At 40.1% G+C, this 15,532-nt stretch overlaps 1 protein-coding gene across 7 annotated transcripts in view; it reads right to left on the bottom strand.

The window, feature by feature from the left end:
- The window catches only part of LOC134647378 (protein lin-10-like), a 93,969-nt gene that overhangs the window by 34,269 nt on the left and 44,168 nt on the right, over positions 1–15,532 (bottom strand). For 3 of the 7 annotated variants that reach the window (XM_063501716.1, XM_063501721.1, XM_063501722.1), the window contains exons 2-4: positions 9,292–9,320; positions 1,509–1,639; positions 102–224 (exon numbers count right to left, since the gene is read on the bottom strand). In XM_063501716.1, coding sequence (XP_063357786.1) covers positions 102–224; positions 1,509–1,603 — 218 coding nt within the window. In that variant the 5' untranslated portion in view covers positions 1,604–1,639; positions 9,292–9,320. The other 4 variants (XM_063501717.1, XM_063501719.1, XM_063501720.1 and 1 more) reach the window with 4 other exon arrangements.

Here is a 15,532-nt window from a genome sequence, read left to right as displayed (position 1 = left end):
CGGAAATCTTGTTGTCGGCTCGGTGAGTATTGGGCACGTATCAGAAAGTCTGCTTGGGATAGCTTCTGTCCAGCAGAAAACATTCTGCTTATAAAATTTACCTAGAGTCTCTAAGTTTGTAGGCGCTCCCCTTGGAGTTGAGTATGACCAGTTGGCTCTCGCGTTCTTCGTCCGAGGAAACGTTGTTGATGCTGTTCTCCCGGCCCTCCAGACCGGAGTTCAACCTGCAATGGTTAGTTTGTTAGTTAGTTAGGTTATGTTATGAATAAAGCAGTTATTAGTTTGGTCATTAGCTTCATTATTTCCAGGAAAAGATGATATTAGTAATATGAAAAAGCATTTAAATGGGTAATGTTAATCTTAAATTAAGTTTGGTTAGGGCGATTCTTATTAGGAAATAAGTTTATGATATTTAATGCATTTTATTACTAGACAGATAATATTCTAGGCAAATCCGGATCCGGAGATCAGATCCGGAGAATCAACTTATCTGAAAAGCGAGAAAGAAGACAACATCATAGTAACACACTGTTTCGTTGATGCAGACAGGCTGAAATCAAGTGCCACTACTTTACGCCTCACATCAGGTAGAGTTAAGTCGCCCTACCTGCCGTGGCACCCTGACGCTACCTGACGTGAAGTCCACGCGTCCCCCTACGGCCCTACCTGTCGTGGCGGTGCATCCTGGGCCTGCACTTGGGGAACAGCCGCGTGACGTTGGAGCCCGGCGTGGAGTCCTCTTTCCCCCATTTACCGGTCTTGGTGTCTCCCTTCGCCCATCTACCTCTCGTGGTGATGTATCGGCGAACACTCAGGGAACACGCGTGACGTCGGAGCCCGGCGTGGAGTCTCCTGCGTCCCGCGCAGCGCTCTTGTCCGCCTACCTGGGCCTCCTCGTACCTGTCGTAGCGATGCATCCTCGGCCGGTTCTTGGGGAACAGCCGCGTGACGTCGGAGCCCGGCGTGGAGTCCCCCCGCGTCCCGCGCCGCGCTCATGTCCCCCTACTTGGGCCTCCTCCTACCTGTCGTGGCGGTGCATCCTCGGCCGGCACTTGGGGAACAGCCGCGTGACGTCGGAGCCCGGCGTGGAGTCCCCCCGCGTCCCGCGCCGCGCTCATGTCCCCCTACTTGGGCCTCCTCCTACCTGTCGTGGCGGTGCATCCTCGGCCGACATTGGGGAACAGCCGCGTGACGTCGGAGCCCGGCGTGGAGTCCCCCCGCGTCCCGCGCCGCGCTCATGTCCCCCTACTTGGGCCTCCTCCTACCTGTCGTGGCGGTGCATCCTCGGCCGGCACTTGGGGAACAGCCGCGTGACGTCGGAGCCCGGCGTGGAGTCCCCCCGCGTCCCGCGCCGCGCTCATGTCCCCCTACTTGGGCCTCCTCCTACCTGTCGTGGCGGTGCATCCTCGGCCGGCACTTGGGGAACAGCCGCGTGACGTCGGAGCCCGGCGTGGAGTCCCTCGCGTCCCGCGCCGCGCTCATGTCCCCCTACTTGGGCCTCCTCCTACCTGTCGTGGCGGTGCATCCTCGGCCGGCACTTGGGGAACAGCCGCGTGACGTCGGAGCCCGGCGTGGAGTCCCCCGCGTCCCGCGCCGCGCTCATGTCGCCGCCAGCCTCACGCCTGCACCCGCGTTGGCACTGAAACAACAAGGCGATTTCTTAATTGGGGCATTATCTATGAAAAGGGACCTTATTGTCGATGGCGCTTATGCCACACAGCGTCCCGTGGACTTGTATTTATATCGGAGAATCGTTAATAATGGCGTAAGTGCCATTAACAATAAGGTCCCTTTTCATAGATAACGTCACAATTTTGACCGCTGTTCCAAATTTGAGACATTGTTTACCTATTCATAATTTGCACTAAACCACATTAATCAACAAACTATGCCTCCTAAAACGCCCAGTTTCCTGCGTGTATTACTATATAATATCTGGGTGACCGAGCTTCGCTCGGAAAACATATAAAAGCCGTTAGAGCCGTTTCCGAGATCCCCGAAATATATATATATATATATATATATATATATATATATATAAATAAATAAATAAATAAATAAATAAACAAGAATTGCTCGTTTAAAGGTATTAGATAAGTAAATAATCTAATACCTTTAAACGAGCAATTCTTATATATTTATATCTAATCTATTTTTAGTTTTTATATGTTTTCCGAGTAGGGAATGCAAATCGGTTATTTTTTGTATGGAAATAACCGCGGTTTCGGTTAATAACTGATTATTTCCATACAAAAAATAACCCAAAATAACCGATTTGCATTCCCTGTCACCCAGATATTATAAACTTATACTATTTAATAAGTTCCCCGTTATGGATTAGAAATGCGGCATGCAACATAAGTCGTTAGCCTCATAGAAAAACGCTGATACACCCCAGCCGGCCCGTGCCATGACGTGTACGACGCTGCCAAACTACGCGGTCGATACGTGCTGTCAGGCCACGAAAACTGACATTACGCTAAAATTAAATTGCTTTTTTAGGGTAAAATTTTGAAAAAAATACACAATATAGTTCTTTACGTATAGTTGACAGGAAAACCTATTAGAAATGTGCAGTCAAGCGTGAGTCGAACTTAATGTCGGAACCCTTGGAACGCGAGTCCGACTCGCACTTGGCCGGTTTTTCCCATTAAAGACTGACCTGATGAAATCAAGCGTGCAATATTGTTACTCCGTCTAAGCTAACTTTGCGTCAAGTTGAACAGAACAAAGTGAGAGAGTGTCATTATAAACGTAATTTTTAGGGTTCCGTACCTCAAAAGGGAAAAACGGAACCCTTATTTATAGAATCACTCGTGCGTCAGCCTGCCTGTCTGTCCGTCTGTCACAGCCTATTGTCTCGGAAACTACTGGACCAATTAAGTTGAAATTTGGTAGACATACGTAAATTAGTGACCCAAAGATGAACATGTAACGTAAACACATGAATTTTAAACATGGGGACCACGTTTGTTAAAGAATAAATCTTTTCAAACTATATCGTGTTTTATATCAAACGAAAGGGCTTATTTTGAGAATTTAAAGTATATATTTTTTTTATAATTTTAAAATACATATGTTAGAAGTTATTTATGAAAAAAAGCTATAAAATGACCATCTCCCCACTCCTTTATCTCCGAAACTACTGGGTCTTTACAGTGTAGGTATTTAGGTATCTAACAAACGCGTATCTAATGGCCCAACAGCTAAGGCTGGCACGCGGCTAGAGCTTTCCTAATGCACGATTTATTCGAGGCAGTTTTATCGCCAAGATATGAAAGCATTCCATGTTACAATAAATATATTCTCTATATATTATTACGGGTATATTGTGTACTTATTGTTGGTTAGGGTATATTCGGCTTTGGAACTATTTACTTAAAGCGTAAAAATGTCAGCTAAATTATGGATATTTTTTATAAAGAACCGATAATTAACTATAAAGGGGTTCCAAGGAAGAAAAGTGCCAAGGTATTCAAAAGGTACCTTGACACCAAGCTGAGTCGAAACCCTTTCAGTGACGTTATAGTATTTTTAACACATGACATCATTGTGATTTTGATCGCAATGATCGCACTTTTAATATATGACAGGGGTCTCTATTGTTTCCCAAAAAGTTTTAAATCATAATGTATTGTTTGCCCGCATTTTCATTAGTCATAATTCATTTGGTTCAGAAACGCGTCACTTTTCAAGATTGCCATAAAACAAACTTAACCTAACCTAACCTGTATATAGGATAACCTTACGAAAATCCTGAAAAGTGAACGGTTTCAGTTTTATGACTAATGATAATATGACAAACAATACATTATGACTTAAAACTTTATGGGAAAGAAAGGGACCCCATATGACAGACAAACCTTGTAAGTATGTATATACATTGTAGATCTGTGCGCAGGACTTGGTATAATATAGCGTGGTCCCACTCAAACTGTTTAGAGTCTGTGCGGAAAGAGAAGAGTCGTGGAATGTATTGGGCCCCGTACATTCCACGACTCTTCCCTTTCCGCATAGACCCTACCTACGGTTCATGAAATATAACCCTCAGACAGAGTCAGACGCAAAAACTGACCAAAAAACAAAAGCTACACTAGACACCAATCACATTAACGTTACGAAATTCCATTTTTAAACGTAACCAAATAAATTAACAGTCTTTTTTTTTTCTAACCTTTTAACATAATTTATTACTGGCCAAACATTTTCTCAGAGACTCAGAGGGCCTACCGCGAACCACGTTCGACGTGCTGCCTCTCTGTCGCACTTGTAAATTCGTACGTAAGTGCGACAAGGAGGCAACACTTCGAACGTGGTTCGCGGTAGGCCCTCTGATATTTAATTAAAAAGGAAAAACGCCGTTGCGCTTTTGTTTCTGTTGGGAATAATGTAATTTTCCATTTAGTGAGAAGGGGTCTATTCTGTAAATGGCGTCATAATTACTGCGAGAGCTGTCGACTATTCTTATGGAATACGTTAAATAACTAGGGGTGTCAGTTAGCATTTAATGTACAAATTACTTGGTCAAGCAAATCTTATCGGTAGAAAAAGGGTTAGCAACGGTACGTTCGAATTGTTCGAAAATCGCGTATCGTTTATATCTTATCTGTGGAACTGTTTTGTTTACATTTCATTTCATCGTTGTTCGACGTACATTGCTGCTTTTTGTTCGTTTCCTAGGGATACCATACTTTAGTTTGCTTTACATTGCTACTGACATATCCAGCTTGAAAGACTATATTAGTAGGTAGGTGGCCCGCCCCACATTATGCAGAGGATGAGAAACGGCGATTCATGGTTAAGCGATTTTTTTCGGACGAAGTGAATCTGTTTTCGAAAGAATGAGACGAATAAAGAGTACGATTGAAGATGACATGTACTAGGACATTGACGAGCACTGTGACGTCTATACCTTATTCGACTTAAGAGTTACACGAACCCTCTGTCAAAATGCCGCTCCCACACAATCGTAGTTAAGCCCCCATTTAAAAACGACATGCTTAAATTACACGAAACTCGTCTTATTCATGTCAAATTTCATGCTATTTCAAAATATCGTTTTAAAATGAGAGCATACAAGAGCAATTGGGTACTTTCCTCTACTTAAAATAAATTATTTCACACCGTGCACGAAATAAAGCACCAGATAATTATTAGAAAAACATAGATAGCAGTTATTTTTAAATACTATTTCTATTTAATAAATTGGAATCAAGCGGTGGTGGCCGAGTGGATATGACGCCGACTTTCAATCTGGAGGTCGCGGGTTCAAATCCTGGCTGGTACCAATGAGTTTTTCGGAACTTATGTACGAAATATCATTTGATATTTACCACTAGCTTTTCGGTGAAGGAAAACATCGTGAGGAAACCTGCATACATCTGCGAAGAAATTCAAAGGTGTATGTGAAGTCCCCATTCCGCATTGGGCTAGCGTGGGGACTATAGCCCAAGCCCTCTCGCGCATGAGAGGAGGCCTGTGCCCACGCCCAGCAGTGGGACGTATATAGGCTCACATTATTATTATTATTTGTATGTCTTTACCATATCTCGGGACCATGGGGTCCCGGACCTTTGGGAGGCATGCGTGGGACCGAAGCCAACAGCGCAGAGGCCCTTTAAGACAAGTTTGATGTCACGTAGAACGCCTGCTGGAACCCATTCACGGGTACATCAATAAATACCCGTGAACCGGTCTCAGCAGGCATTGGGGCTATTGTAAGAAAAAAAGAAAGAATTCAGGGCTATGGATGAAGTTATTATTATTCTCTTTATTTACTGGAACTCTCTAGGCTAGGTGATTTATAATATGAATATAAAAGTAAAATATAAAAACACTTACAAAACAATAAAAAATACATATAAACACATTATAAAAAACCTAACCTAGGGTGCCGCCAGCAGCGGGGCAAGGCCCAAGCTGCCGGTGGTCAGGGCCGCAGAGAGAGGAACCGGCGGACTATCCGCGCCGTGTCCAAGATCACCGCCTTCTGCATCTGGCCCTTGATCCAACCACCTAGCGAGAGTCTCTCAAGATGTTATTATTATTATTAAATTGGATTGAAATATAAAAAGTAGGTGAGTTGACCGTGACATCATTACACACGTTTTCATATAAATTCCATATTAGAAAATCGTTTTGACAATTCTAAAAAAGAAGCTGATTTGACTAATAGGAAAGTAGCCAATTGTATGGTGGCGGCTAGGTTCGTGTGGGTCTTAATAAGGCAGAATATATTTTTAATTTTTTGACATGCAGCCAGTAAAGAAGGTGCCTGTGATATGCCGGGTCACGTTTTATACATTTTAACGCCGACTTTCGGTGTATTTCCATCTGTCCCCGCCGGACACAGATGGGAATATGCGCTACATACAAAATATTTTATTATTATTGTTTTGCTTGTATGTAAATTCAATGTTGACGTGTAAAAGTGCCCTTGTGGCCTATTTGCTGAATAAATGATGAAGTTGAAGTTGAATTCCCATTTGTGCCCGCCTCTTGTATGGCGGTTGTCACGTGGGGCGGGCACAGATAGGAATACACCCGACTTTCCTGAGATCCTATACATTTTGTCGAATGTGACAGCCCTACGTTTATGACGAACCAAAGGCTTGAAGGCTCCGCGCCAATTAGCAAGCAATAATTGAAATTAGATCTTGTTACGTTCAACTTAAGTGTCCATTTCGATTGCTCGCAGTATGAAAGGAGGTGATAATGAAATTCGCGAGTGACGAAGATGGCTTGATTAAATTTCAGACCAGGAATCGGTTTTAATGCCTTCGATCCAGGGGCACGAGGAATTTTAAATAAATTAATTGTAATCTAGTAAATGTACCTAGAGTAAATCCTATAATTACTTTGGGTAGTAAATAATACGTTGGTAGTCTAACGGGAAGGCGTGAGGTTCTTCAACCGGAGATCAAACTTGGAAGTAGCCCAATAGTAGCAGTTTGAGTAATAGTAAGTACAAAATATCCTATTATTAATCATTCCGCCTATATATCTACGTCCCACTGCTGGGCTCCTCTCATGCCCGAGAAGGCCTGGGCCTAAAGTAATCAGTAATCACTTCGGCTTAATACGGGTTGGAGACACATACACCTTTGAAATTCTTAGTAGACGTACCGAAAAGGTAGTGGTAAATATCAAATAATATTCCGCCTACATACGTTCCGAATACCTCATTGTACCTACACGAGCCAGGCTTTGAACCGCCTCCTTTTTATGCAACTATTTCGTAGTTACAATACTTACAATCCATTGATGTCGTTTCGCGTCATTAGCGCGTTCCGGCGGCGTCGACGACATCTGCTCGTCAACTATTCAAACAGTACGGCTACCACCAGTAACTTACTTTCTATGCATCTCGCTCGTACTCGCATATTAGTGCCAACGAGATAGTAGTAAACGTTATCGAATATGTCAGTTTGACACCGCTAAGGCAGTCGTGGTAAGGCTACTGGTACGAATATAGGACATATAAGGTAGATGTTTGACAATATTCCGTCGATAAAATGTAGGTTATACTTTGAAAGACGGCGGCGTTGAAGGCGCGCTAATGATGCCATACAACATCAGATAGATATGATTAAATCGCTATTAGACTTATTTAGAATTTTCTTATTCTACAAAACCCCCTAACTTTACTTTTATGCAACTATTTAGTTATATTATAACCCCTTGATGTCGTTTTTCATCATTAGCGCGTTTCGCCGGCGCCATCTCGTCAGCTATTCAAGCTGAGTAGCGTAAAGATGGGTACCTACAGACGTTTGAAAATATTCAGACGATGAAATGTAGGTTATATATTGAAAGACGACGGCGTTGAAGACGCGCTAATGATGCGACACAACATCAGATAGGTTTATTACTAAAATAGCTAAGTACTTTGTATATATGGGATTTATATAAATTAACTATGTACGTATAAACGTCATGCTTACCTACTAACGTTCTCAGTGCCATTTTACATTGAATATTCGCATCTCTAGTTGCCTATCGGTATTATACTTAGATATTTATGAGTATTTAAAGTATTTTATTACAAGTGCGTGTGATTTTGATTACTCGAAATTTGCACTCCATGCAACGACTAACCATAGAATAATCACTTTTTTTTCCGTGCCAAATTTTCCCCACAAATGTTTACACACCACCGTAATTTCTGTCACCCCTCAGCTAATTGCCAGGCACACAAAAGTTCACATTTAAAGGTCAAAAATGGATAGGTCGGGCTGTAGTATTTTCTAATAGTGTAAGTTCAAACAAAGCAGTTATTTTATTAAATATTCAATGAAAAAAATGTTGTTTTAGTTTTTTTTAACGGTAATTGATGGCGAAGAAGGTTATTTCGAAGTTCTCAGATACCTACTAAACTAGAAGTACTATATTTCGATAAAATTTGGTACCTATTCTGTACATAATAAGCGCAATTTCACCGACCTAAAAATGTTTGAAAATTACATAAATTGTTTGGTCCAAATTGGGATTTCCGGGTTTTTATTCTACCCAAAACGAAGAGCTCTTCAAATCAGCTAATTTTTTTCCAAATCCAACGAAAAATTTAATGGAAACAAAACAAAAATAGGCCCATAAATCACTAGAGTACGAGTATGCAGTTGTTGAATTTCTAATTTTTAAACATTTGAATTTGAGCTGAGCTCGACTCATATTCCTTAACCAACTACTTACCAACGCAAGAAATAAAGTTCCCTTCAAAAACGGGCACGGAAATGACGGGCTCACGGAAATTATAAAAGGATACAAATAGGTACAATAAACTTGAACAAAGTTTATGTACTCGTAATTACTGGAGTTTATTCACCGTGTACGTGCGTTAATGAATACGTTCATATAATGATGCTAAGTTTGACAAGTATTAAGTTTCACAGAGACGAGTACGTATACATTATACGTAGATTTAATATCTGTTGTGAATAAATTTATATAGACGAGGAGCACTTCTTAAAACTCGCATTTAAAGTAATCCCAACCATTCAAAAAGCTAACCACGTTTTTTTAGCATAGCATAAACGAGGTATAGGAGAATAAATATATATGTATATGTCGTCTGTGCAGAAAGAGAAGAGTCGTGGAATGTAAAGCGCCCAATACATTCCACGACTCTTTTCTTTCCGAGACTCTATTATAAAAGGAGTCATCACTCATCATACAAGACGTTTTTTTGTACAAAAAAGGCTTGGAACTTAGCAGAGTCATTGTCAGTCGAATAAAAGTTACCAATACTATTTTGTCATTTATATATTACCTTTTGTTATTTTACGTAAGTACCTTTTTTCAACATTCCTTCTGCGTTACACCTGAAACAAAATAAAAATGTGCATTAATAATGTGATTCTGTTATATACAACTTCTATAACTGATTTAACCACTTAATGTATTGTAAGAATGTTTTACATAAGAGCCACACGAACCCGGCACCAAAAAGCCGCTCCCATTACAATTAATGTTACGCTCTCATTTTAAAACTACATGATTTACAAGTTTTGTATGTAGCTAATACTTCTACTCGCTCTAATTTTATTGTATTACAATTTTTACAAACAATAACTAATATATAGAATATAGATATATATACCTACTAACTATAGAATGTTCATGTAAAGTCTCATGTGATTCTAGAATATAGTTTTAAAATGAGAGAGGAACTTGTGTTCTGTGTGACTCTTACAATGATATTATATAACCATAGATAGGTTATACTCATACTTGAGGAGCACAAAAAATACTTCCATAGTTATTTCTGTGCCTACGAAGAAATCTGTTATTTTTGATTAATTTTCTCTGGATGGAATCCATCTTTGATATACTCGTTGTTAAACATAAGGTCGTCTCTTTCTCTTTCGGTGTGCGGGAGCTCGTTAGCACATGCACATTTCTCGCTTGTCCAGCCGCGACTAAAGGCAACTTGTCCAATTTGTCACAAGGTAGCCGCTTCAATTTTGGAACGCCTATAACCTATCTTGAGTAATAAATCATTGGACTCTTATGGGTCATTTACACGACGCGCGAACTCGTATACGATATTAGTTACATTGCGGACCATTGAGGTTACCACAATTCAGCCGACCGATCAAACGACGCAATGTAATGAAACTCGCATGCGAGTTCTCGCACCGTCTAAATGAGCCCTTAATTACCTACAATAATTATAGACTCCTGAGACGCCTGGAAGAGCTTCTGGTCCATGAAGATGAAGGCGCTATTGAAGGGTGACCTTCTCTTGTGTCTCAAGCGCAAACTCATCGACATGTGTATTCTGCCTATCCTAACCTACGGCGCTCAAACTTGGTCATTAACAGAGGCTCTAAAGTCCAAACTCAAGGTATGCCAGCGAGCGATGGAGCGCAGTATACTAGGTGTTCGCAGAATTGATCGAATCAGAAACACGGAACTGCGCTCCAGAACTCGAGTTGTAGATGTAGGTGCCAAGACCGCTAAGCTTAAGTGGGACTGGGCGGGACATGTCTGCCGCATGCACCCTGAAAGGTGGGCCAAAATGGTTACCGAGTGGGACCCACGGAACACCATCGATGGTGCAGGCCGGGGTTCAGGCAGACCAAAGAGGGGATGCGGGACGACTTGGACGCATTTTATCCGGATTGGCGGGAAAATGCAAACGACAGGGTTGAGTGGAGGAAGGGAGGGGAGGCCTTTGCCCAGCAGTGGGACACTAAACCAGGCTAACAAAAAAAAATTATAGACTCGTAATCGACACTCGTTTGGAATCGCTATGTTTCCACACACGATTCCGAAATCGCTATCTTGTATTACGATATCCTAACAAACCTGTTATATCTCACCTGGCAACTCCAGGAACACAAGACAAGCACATCAAATATTATATGTTGGTAATTCATAATAAAATCAATCAGATTTATATAATATGTTTTCCCATTTCTTTTAATAACTTTATTATATATAAATTTTTTCTTTTCCTTTTGTAAGAATTTGATATGTTTTCTGAAAGAGCTACGAATTTGTATGATTCCATGTACATATGTATATTTTCTAAATCAAATTTCTATTACACCTTATGTGTATAATTGCATGAATTCTATAGTAATTTAAATTGTATTTTTTCCCTTATTTTCTCGTAATGCATGTTAATTATAAGATGTAATTATTTTTGAAAAGATGTGTCCCGCCGAGTTTGTTGCGGGTCCCATATTGGGATACCCTCCTCCAATTGAGGGGCATTTAAATCTTCTCGGGGCAGAGGTGTAGGGTTGGAGCCGCTCTACCTAGCTTTATTTGACGTTCATAAGCGCATTGTAATTATGCCTACTTGAATAAACTATCTTTTATTTTTTATCTTTTAAGAACACAAAGGGAGCTTCACACGTTAACAAGGATAAGGAATTGTCACTCGACTGAAAAAAATAAAAGCGTAGGTACCTATCAGATATTCCGTTTGCGTTTTCCAGATTTGCCCGGATTTTACACTCCAGTAAACGTCGAATTTGTAATCATAAATACTGTATACACGAGGAATTGTGCAAACCTGTTGTATTGTAACGATTATGTCGTGGACATTGTATTAAGAATTGTGAATTCGCATGTCTAATGTTGTCACAGTATTAAATGAGACAAAAAACTAGTGGCTCTATTAGCTGTAGCCCTCGCGAGTATATAACTTAAAACTGAATAAATTTATGGCTCCGCCATTTTGAAAAAAAAAACAAGGGTTGCTTTCCGGGAGTGCCGATCGAAGTGAAAACTCAATGACATCTTACGTCTTACGGTCACGTGATCGTCTTACGCTGTCTCGAGTTTAACATTTTTTCCCCAACTCAAAAAGTGCACAGCGCCGCTAAAGAAGTTTTCACTTCAAAAAACCAAAAACTCCAAAATCTTCTAAAACAAAACAAAAAAGAATACAAAAAATCTTATTAATTATAATAATATATTTGCAATTTAGGATGAAATAGTGCTGTCAGAATTTCCGAAATAATTTTTCGTCGTTTACCGCTTACCGGTTGTCAAAGATGTCTAACATTAGGTAGACTAAAGCAAACGAATCCTCTCGAATGTCGAATGATAGTCCCTGTGGCAGTTCCTTCTAGTATTTTTTGGTTGGGTTTAATTTAAATAATAACTGAAAAATTACTACAAACACAAAAGGCTTCGGCACACAGGCGCGTTTTCCGGGCGGGGCGTGAGCGCGGCGTGAGCATTTTGTATGTAAAAGCGGCGCGCCCCGCTCACGTCCCGCCCGGAAAACGCGCCTGTGTGACGAAGCCTTTAAGTCTTAACGTGACGGCTAGCTATATGTATAAAAATGATCGATAGAGGTATAAGATTAATGATTATGAAACATTCCATATTTCATGTTTTTAGCAGCTTAGACATTGACAAGCAACGAAACAAAGAATCTATTTAATTTTTGATATTTCAAATTTCCCTGATTGATAAAAAGATCGCTCAAGGAAAAACAACCAAAAATCTTTCCCTTTACAATTTAGGTGCTCGCGGGATTGTTGGGACTTGTTTCTTAATAACATTTGAGATAAAGGGTGGCAATGAGGCCTGAAGTTTGCCTGAGGGGTGGAATGAATAAATAAAAAGTATGTTTTGGCATGGGGTTGCTTGGCGTATGATTTTATGAAGGTAATGTTATATTTCGCTGCAGCTTTTTATATGTATTTTATAGCCTACTGGCAATGAGTTGTCACAATATATTTCTAGCAATGTGCAAGTTGCAAGACATCTTAAAATTTCCGAAATTTTCTGGAAACTTACACTTCTCACGAGAAAATTCTCATGCAAGTTACCATTTAGAAAGTTCCCGTTCAGATTAGGGAAGATATTTCAATGTTTTAACTGTTGACGACTGTATTTTTGAAGTGAAAACTTTTTTAGCGGCGCTGGGCACTTTTTGAGGTGGGGTAAAAATTATAAACTCAAGACAGCGTAAGGCGATCACGTGACCGTAAGATTTAGATGGCCACTCATTAAGATGGCATTTAAATCAATAAAGAAAATCACAATGACATTACATGAAAAAGGTTCTAATCTTGTACGGGCTGAAATACGAGGATCTCACAGTTACATTCTAACTTTGTATCACTCAAATCGCACTCAAATATAATTCAATAAAGCTACATCTTGATGAAATCGCTAATAAAAGTGAACTCTAGTACTGGTGAATAAATCTCAAAATATCACGGCTAAATAGAATATGTATTTAGATGCGAGGTCTGCAAGGTAACTTTACAATTTCTATTCGAATTTTAAACAATTAACGCTACAAATTTCAATTTCGAATTTTAAACAAACTCACTGACCTGCAATTTTGGAACTAAAGTTTTTCAATAGAAAGGAGGATGGGTCAATTATACATAGTGCTGCAGACATTTTGGACTAGTCATTGAGTTTTCACTTCTGTCAGCACTCCCGGAGTGCAACCCGTTGTTTTTTTTATTACAAGCTCTTATTTAACTTGCTATGTTTGTACGGGTCAAACCTTGCAAATTGAATTTGACCCACTTCCCGGTTTCCGATGAAGCTGAAATTGCATACATATGTAAGTCGGGTGACAATGAAATACTATGGTAACATCGAGCTAATCTGATGATGGAGATAGGAGGTGGTCATAGGAACTCTGTGATAAAACAACGCAACAATTAAGTCCCCATGAAAATGTTCTCTACATTGGAACTTCGCAAATCTTCAATATTCTCTTTGGCACATTGCTACAGCAAAAGCTTTTGCTATTGCAAAGTGACGTTACTTCAAATACGTCACTTTAACACTTGTTTGACACTGACATATCCGATCCATATCGTTTCAATATCTTTTATTTGACGTATCTTAAAGTTCGAATATGGCTGCTGGTCAATACTGGTTTTGTTGAGGCGCGTATTCGCTAAGCGGACAGAACAGCCTCCACAAAGCAAACACGTGCGTGCGTTAATAAGGGAAAAGCACTTATCTGCTTTCAACTGTTAAACCCTTTAAATGAAGCAGTTAACGGAGATCGCTCATGTTAATTATTATGTGGGAGAACAGCCCTTTTTGGTACAAGATTAAGCGCTCGTTTTGTCACAATGTGACGGATGTCAGATTCCCCATGTTCTGTAAATAGCAGTTATTAAGTATCGTTTTGAACTTATAACTGAAGACTAAGAATGTTAATAAATATAAAGTAAAGTACTTTTACTTGAGATTAATATTTCACTTCACTTGGGGTCACGTAGCAATTAGTAGCATGTCTTTCCATACCTCTTTATAGTTTGTAATCTCATTATTCACCTGCTTTCTTTCTATATTATCTCTCACACATTCCGCCTCCCTTTCCTATGGTTTTCCTTTCCTCTTACGCCCTCCATATTCTTGTAAATTTCTCTGTCCATTTTGGCGTGGACTTGTATAAATTAATGGTGGGCCGCTAAAGAGTAAACTGCCTGTTTTCGTACAGTAACGACGCTAGGCTTTCTGTGTGTTTGTGTCTGATGTTTGTTCACGTCTGCTACCGCGCGGGGACGATTGTGTGGGTAATGAAAATTCAGGACCCCACATTAAAACGTTTTATGATGTAATTACCGATGTTTTTACAGCGGTTTCCCCTAACAAGTCCATCAGGACCATCTAAAAGCGAAAAATTTTTTTATAGGTGGGTAAAACGCAAGAGACACCTTCTAGGTTTTATTATTCTAAGTATATTCCGCGCACAATTTGCAAACTTCACCCAAACGACGGCAATTTATATTTACGGCCTGTTAATTTTAAAATTCGCACGCAATTTACGTAGGGGTCCCCGTGATGGTATCCGTTAGCTTTCGTTAAAATTTAAGTGGTTGTAGGGGTGTGGTTTGAAATTAGAATATGTTCATATCAGAGGGCTTACCGCGAAAAGTGTAATTCAGAAATTGTGGGGATCTTCCTCTTTTACTCCAATGAAGGCGTAATTAGTGTGACAGAGAAAGATGCCCGCACGACTTCGATTTTCGCGGTTATAGCCTCGGATTCTGTTCTTACACACTTATTTAGCTTCACCGCGTATACAGGATGGATTTTCTTTTTGGGTTAGTGAGGGCAGCTACCAGTACGGATATGATGGTCGTTCTTGTCTACGTGACAGCGTGATAAAACGGTGTCCGTCACTTTCTTTCCCACGGTGTTAAACAGTGACAGTTATTTTATCACGTGGATAAAGATGGATAAAGCTATCCATAATAGGCTGGCAGATCCCGTGCTGCTACGAGAAAACGGTCTAAGAAGACCTTCCCTCGATTTCAAATTAATGAAGATTGGCTTTTACAGATTTTGGAAAAAACATACAGGGTGCGAGAAAAAGGTCATTTTTGACAAACTTTTTTTTTGATGCCAATCGATCCCATTCCTATTAAGGATCAAAAGCTTGTATGGAACCAAAAAAAATTTCCGGCTAGAAAAGCCACTAATCGAGGAAAACTTTTCCCATACAATTTGTATGAAAATGAAAACTTTTATTTTTCACATGCTGTTTTTGTATGCCAATCGATTCCATTCCTATCCAGTATCAATAGTT

This window comes from Cydia amplana, chromosome 4 (assembly GCF_948474715.1).
Source record: "Cydia amplana chromosome 4, ilCydAmpl1.1, whole genome shotgun sequence".
NCBI classification, from domain to species: Eukaryota; Metazoa; Arthropoda; class Insecta; order Lepidoptera; family Tortricidae; genus Cydia; species Cydia amplana.
Note: the sequence above shows the minus strand (reverse complement) of the source record. Positions and strands in the feature narration are given on the sequence as shown.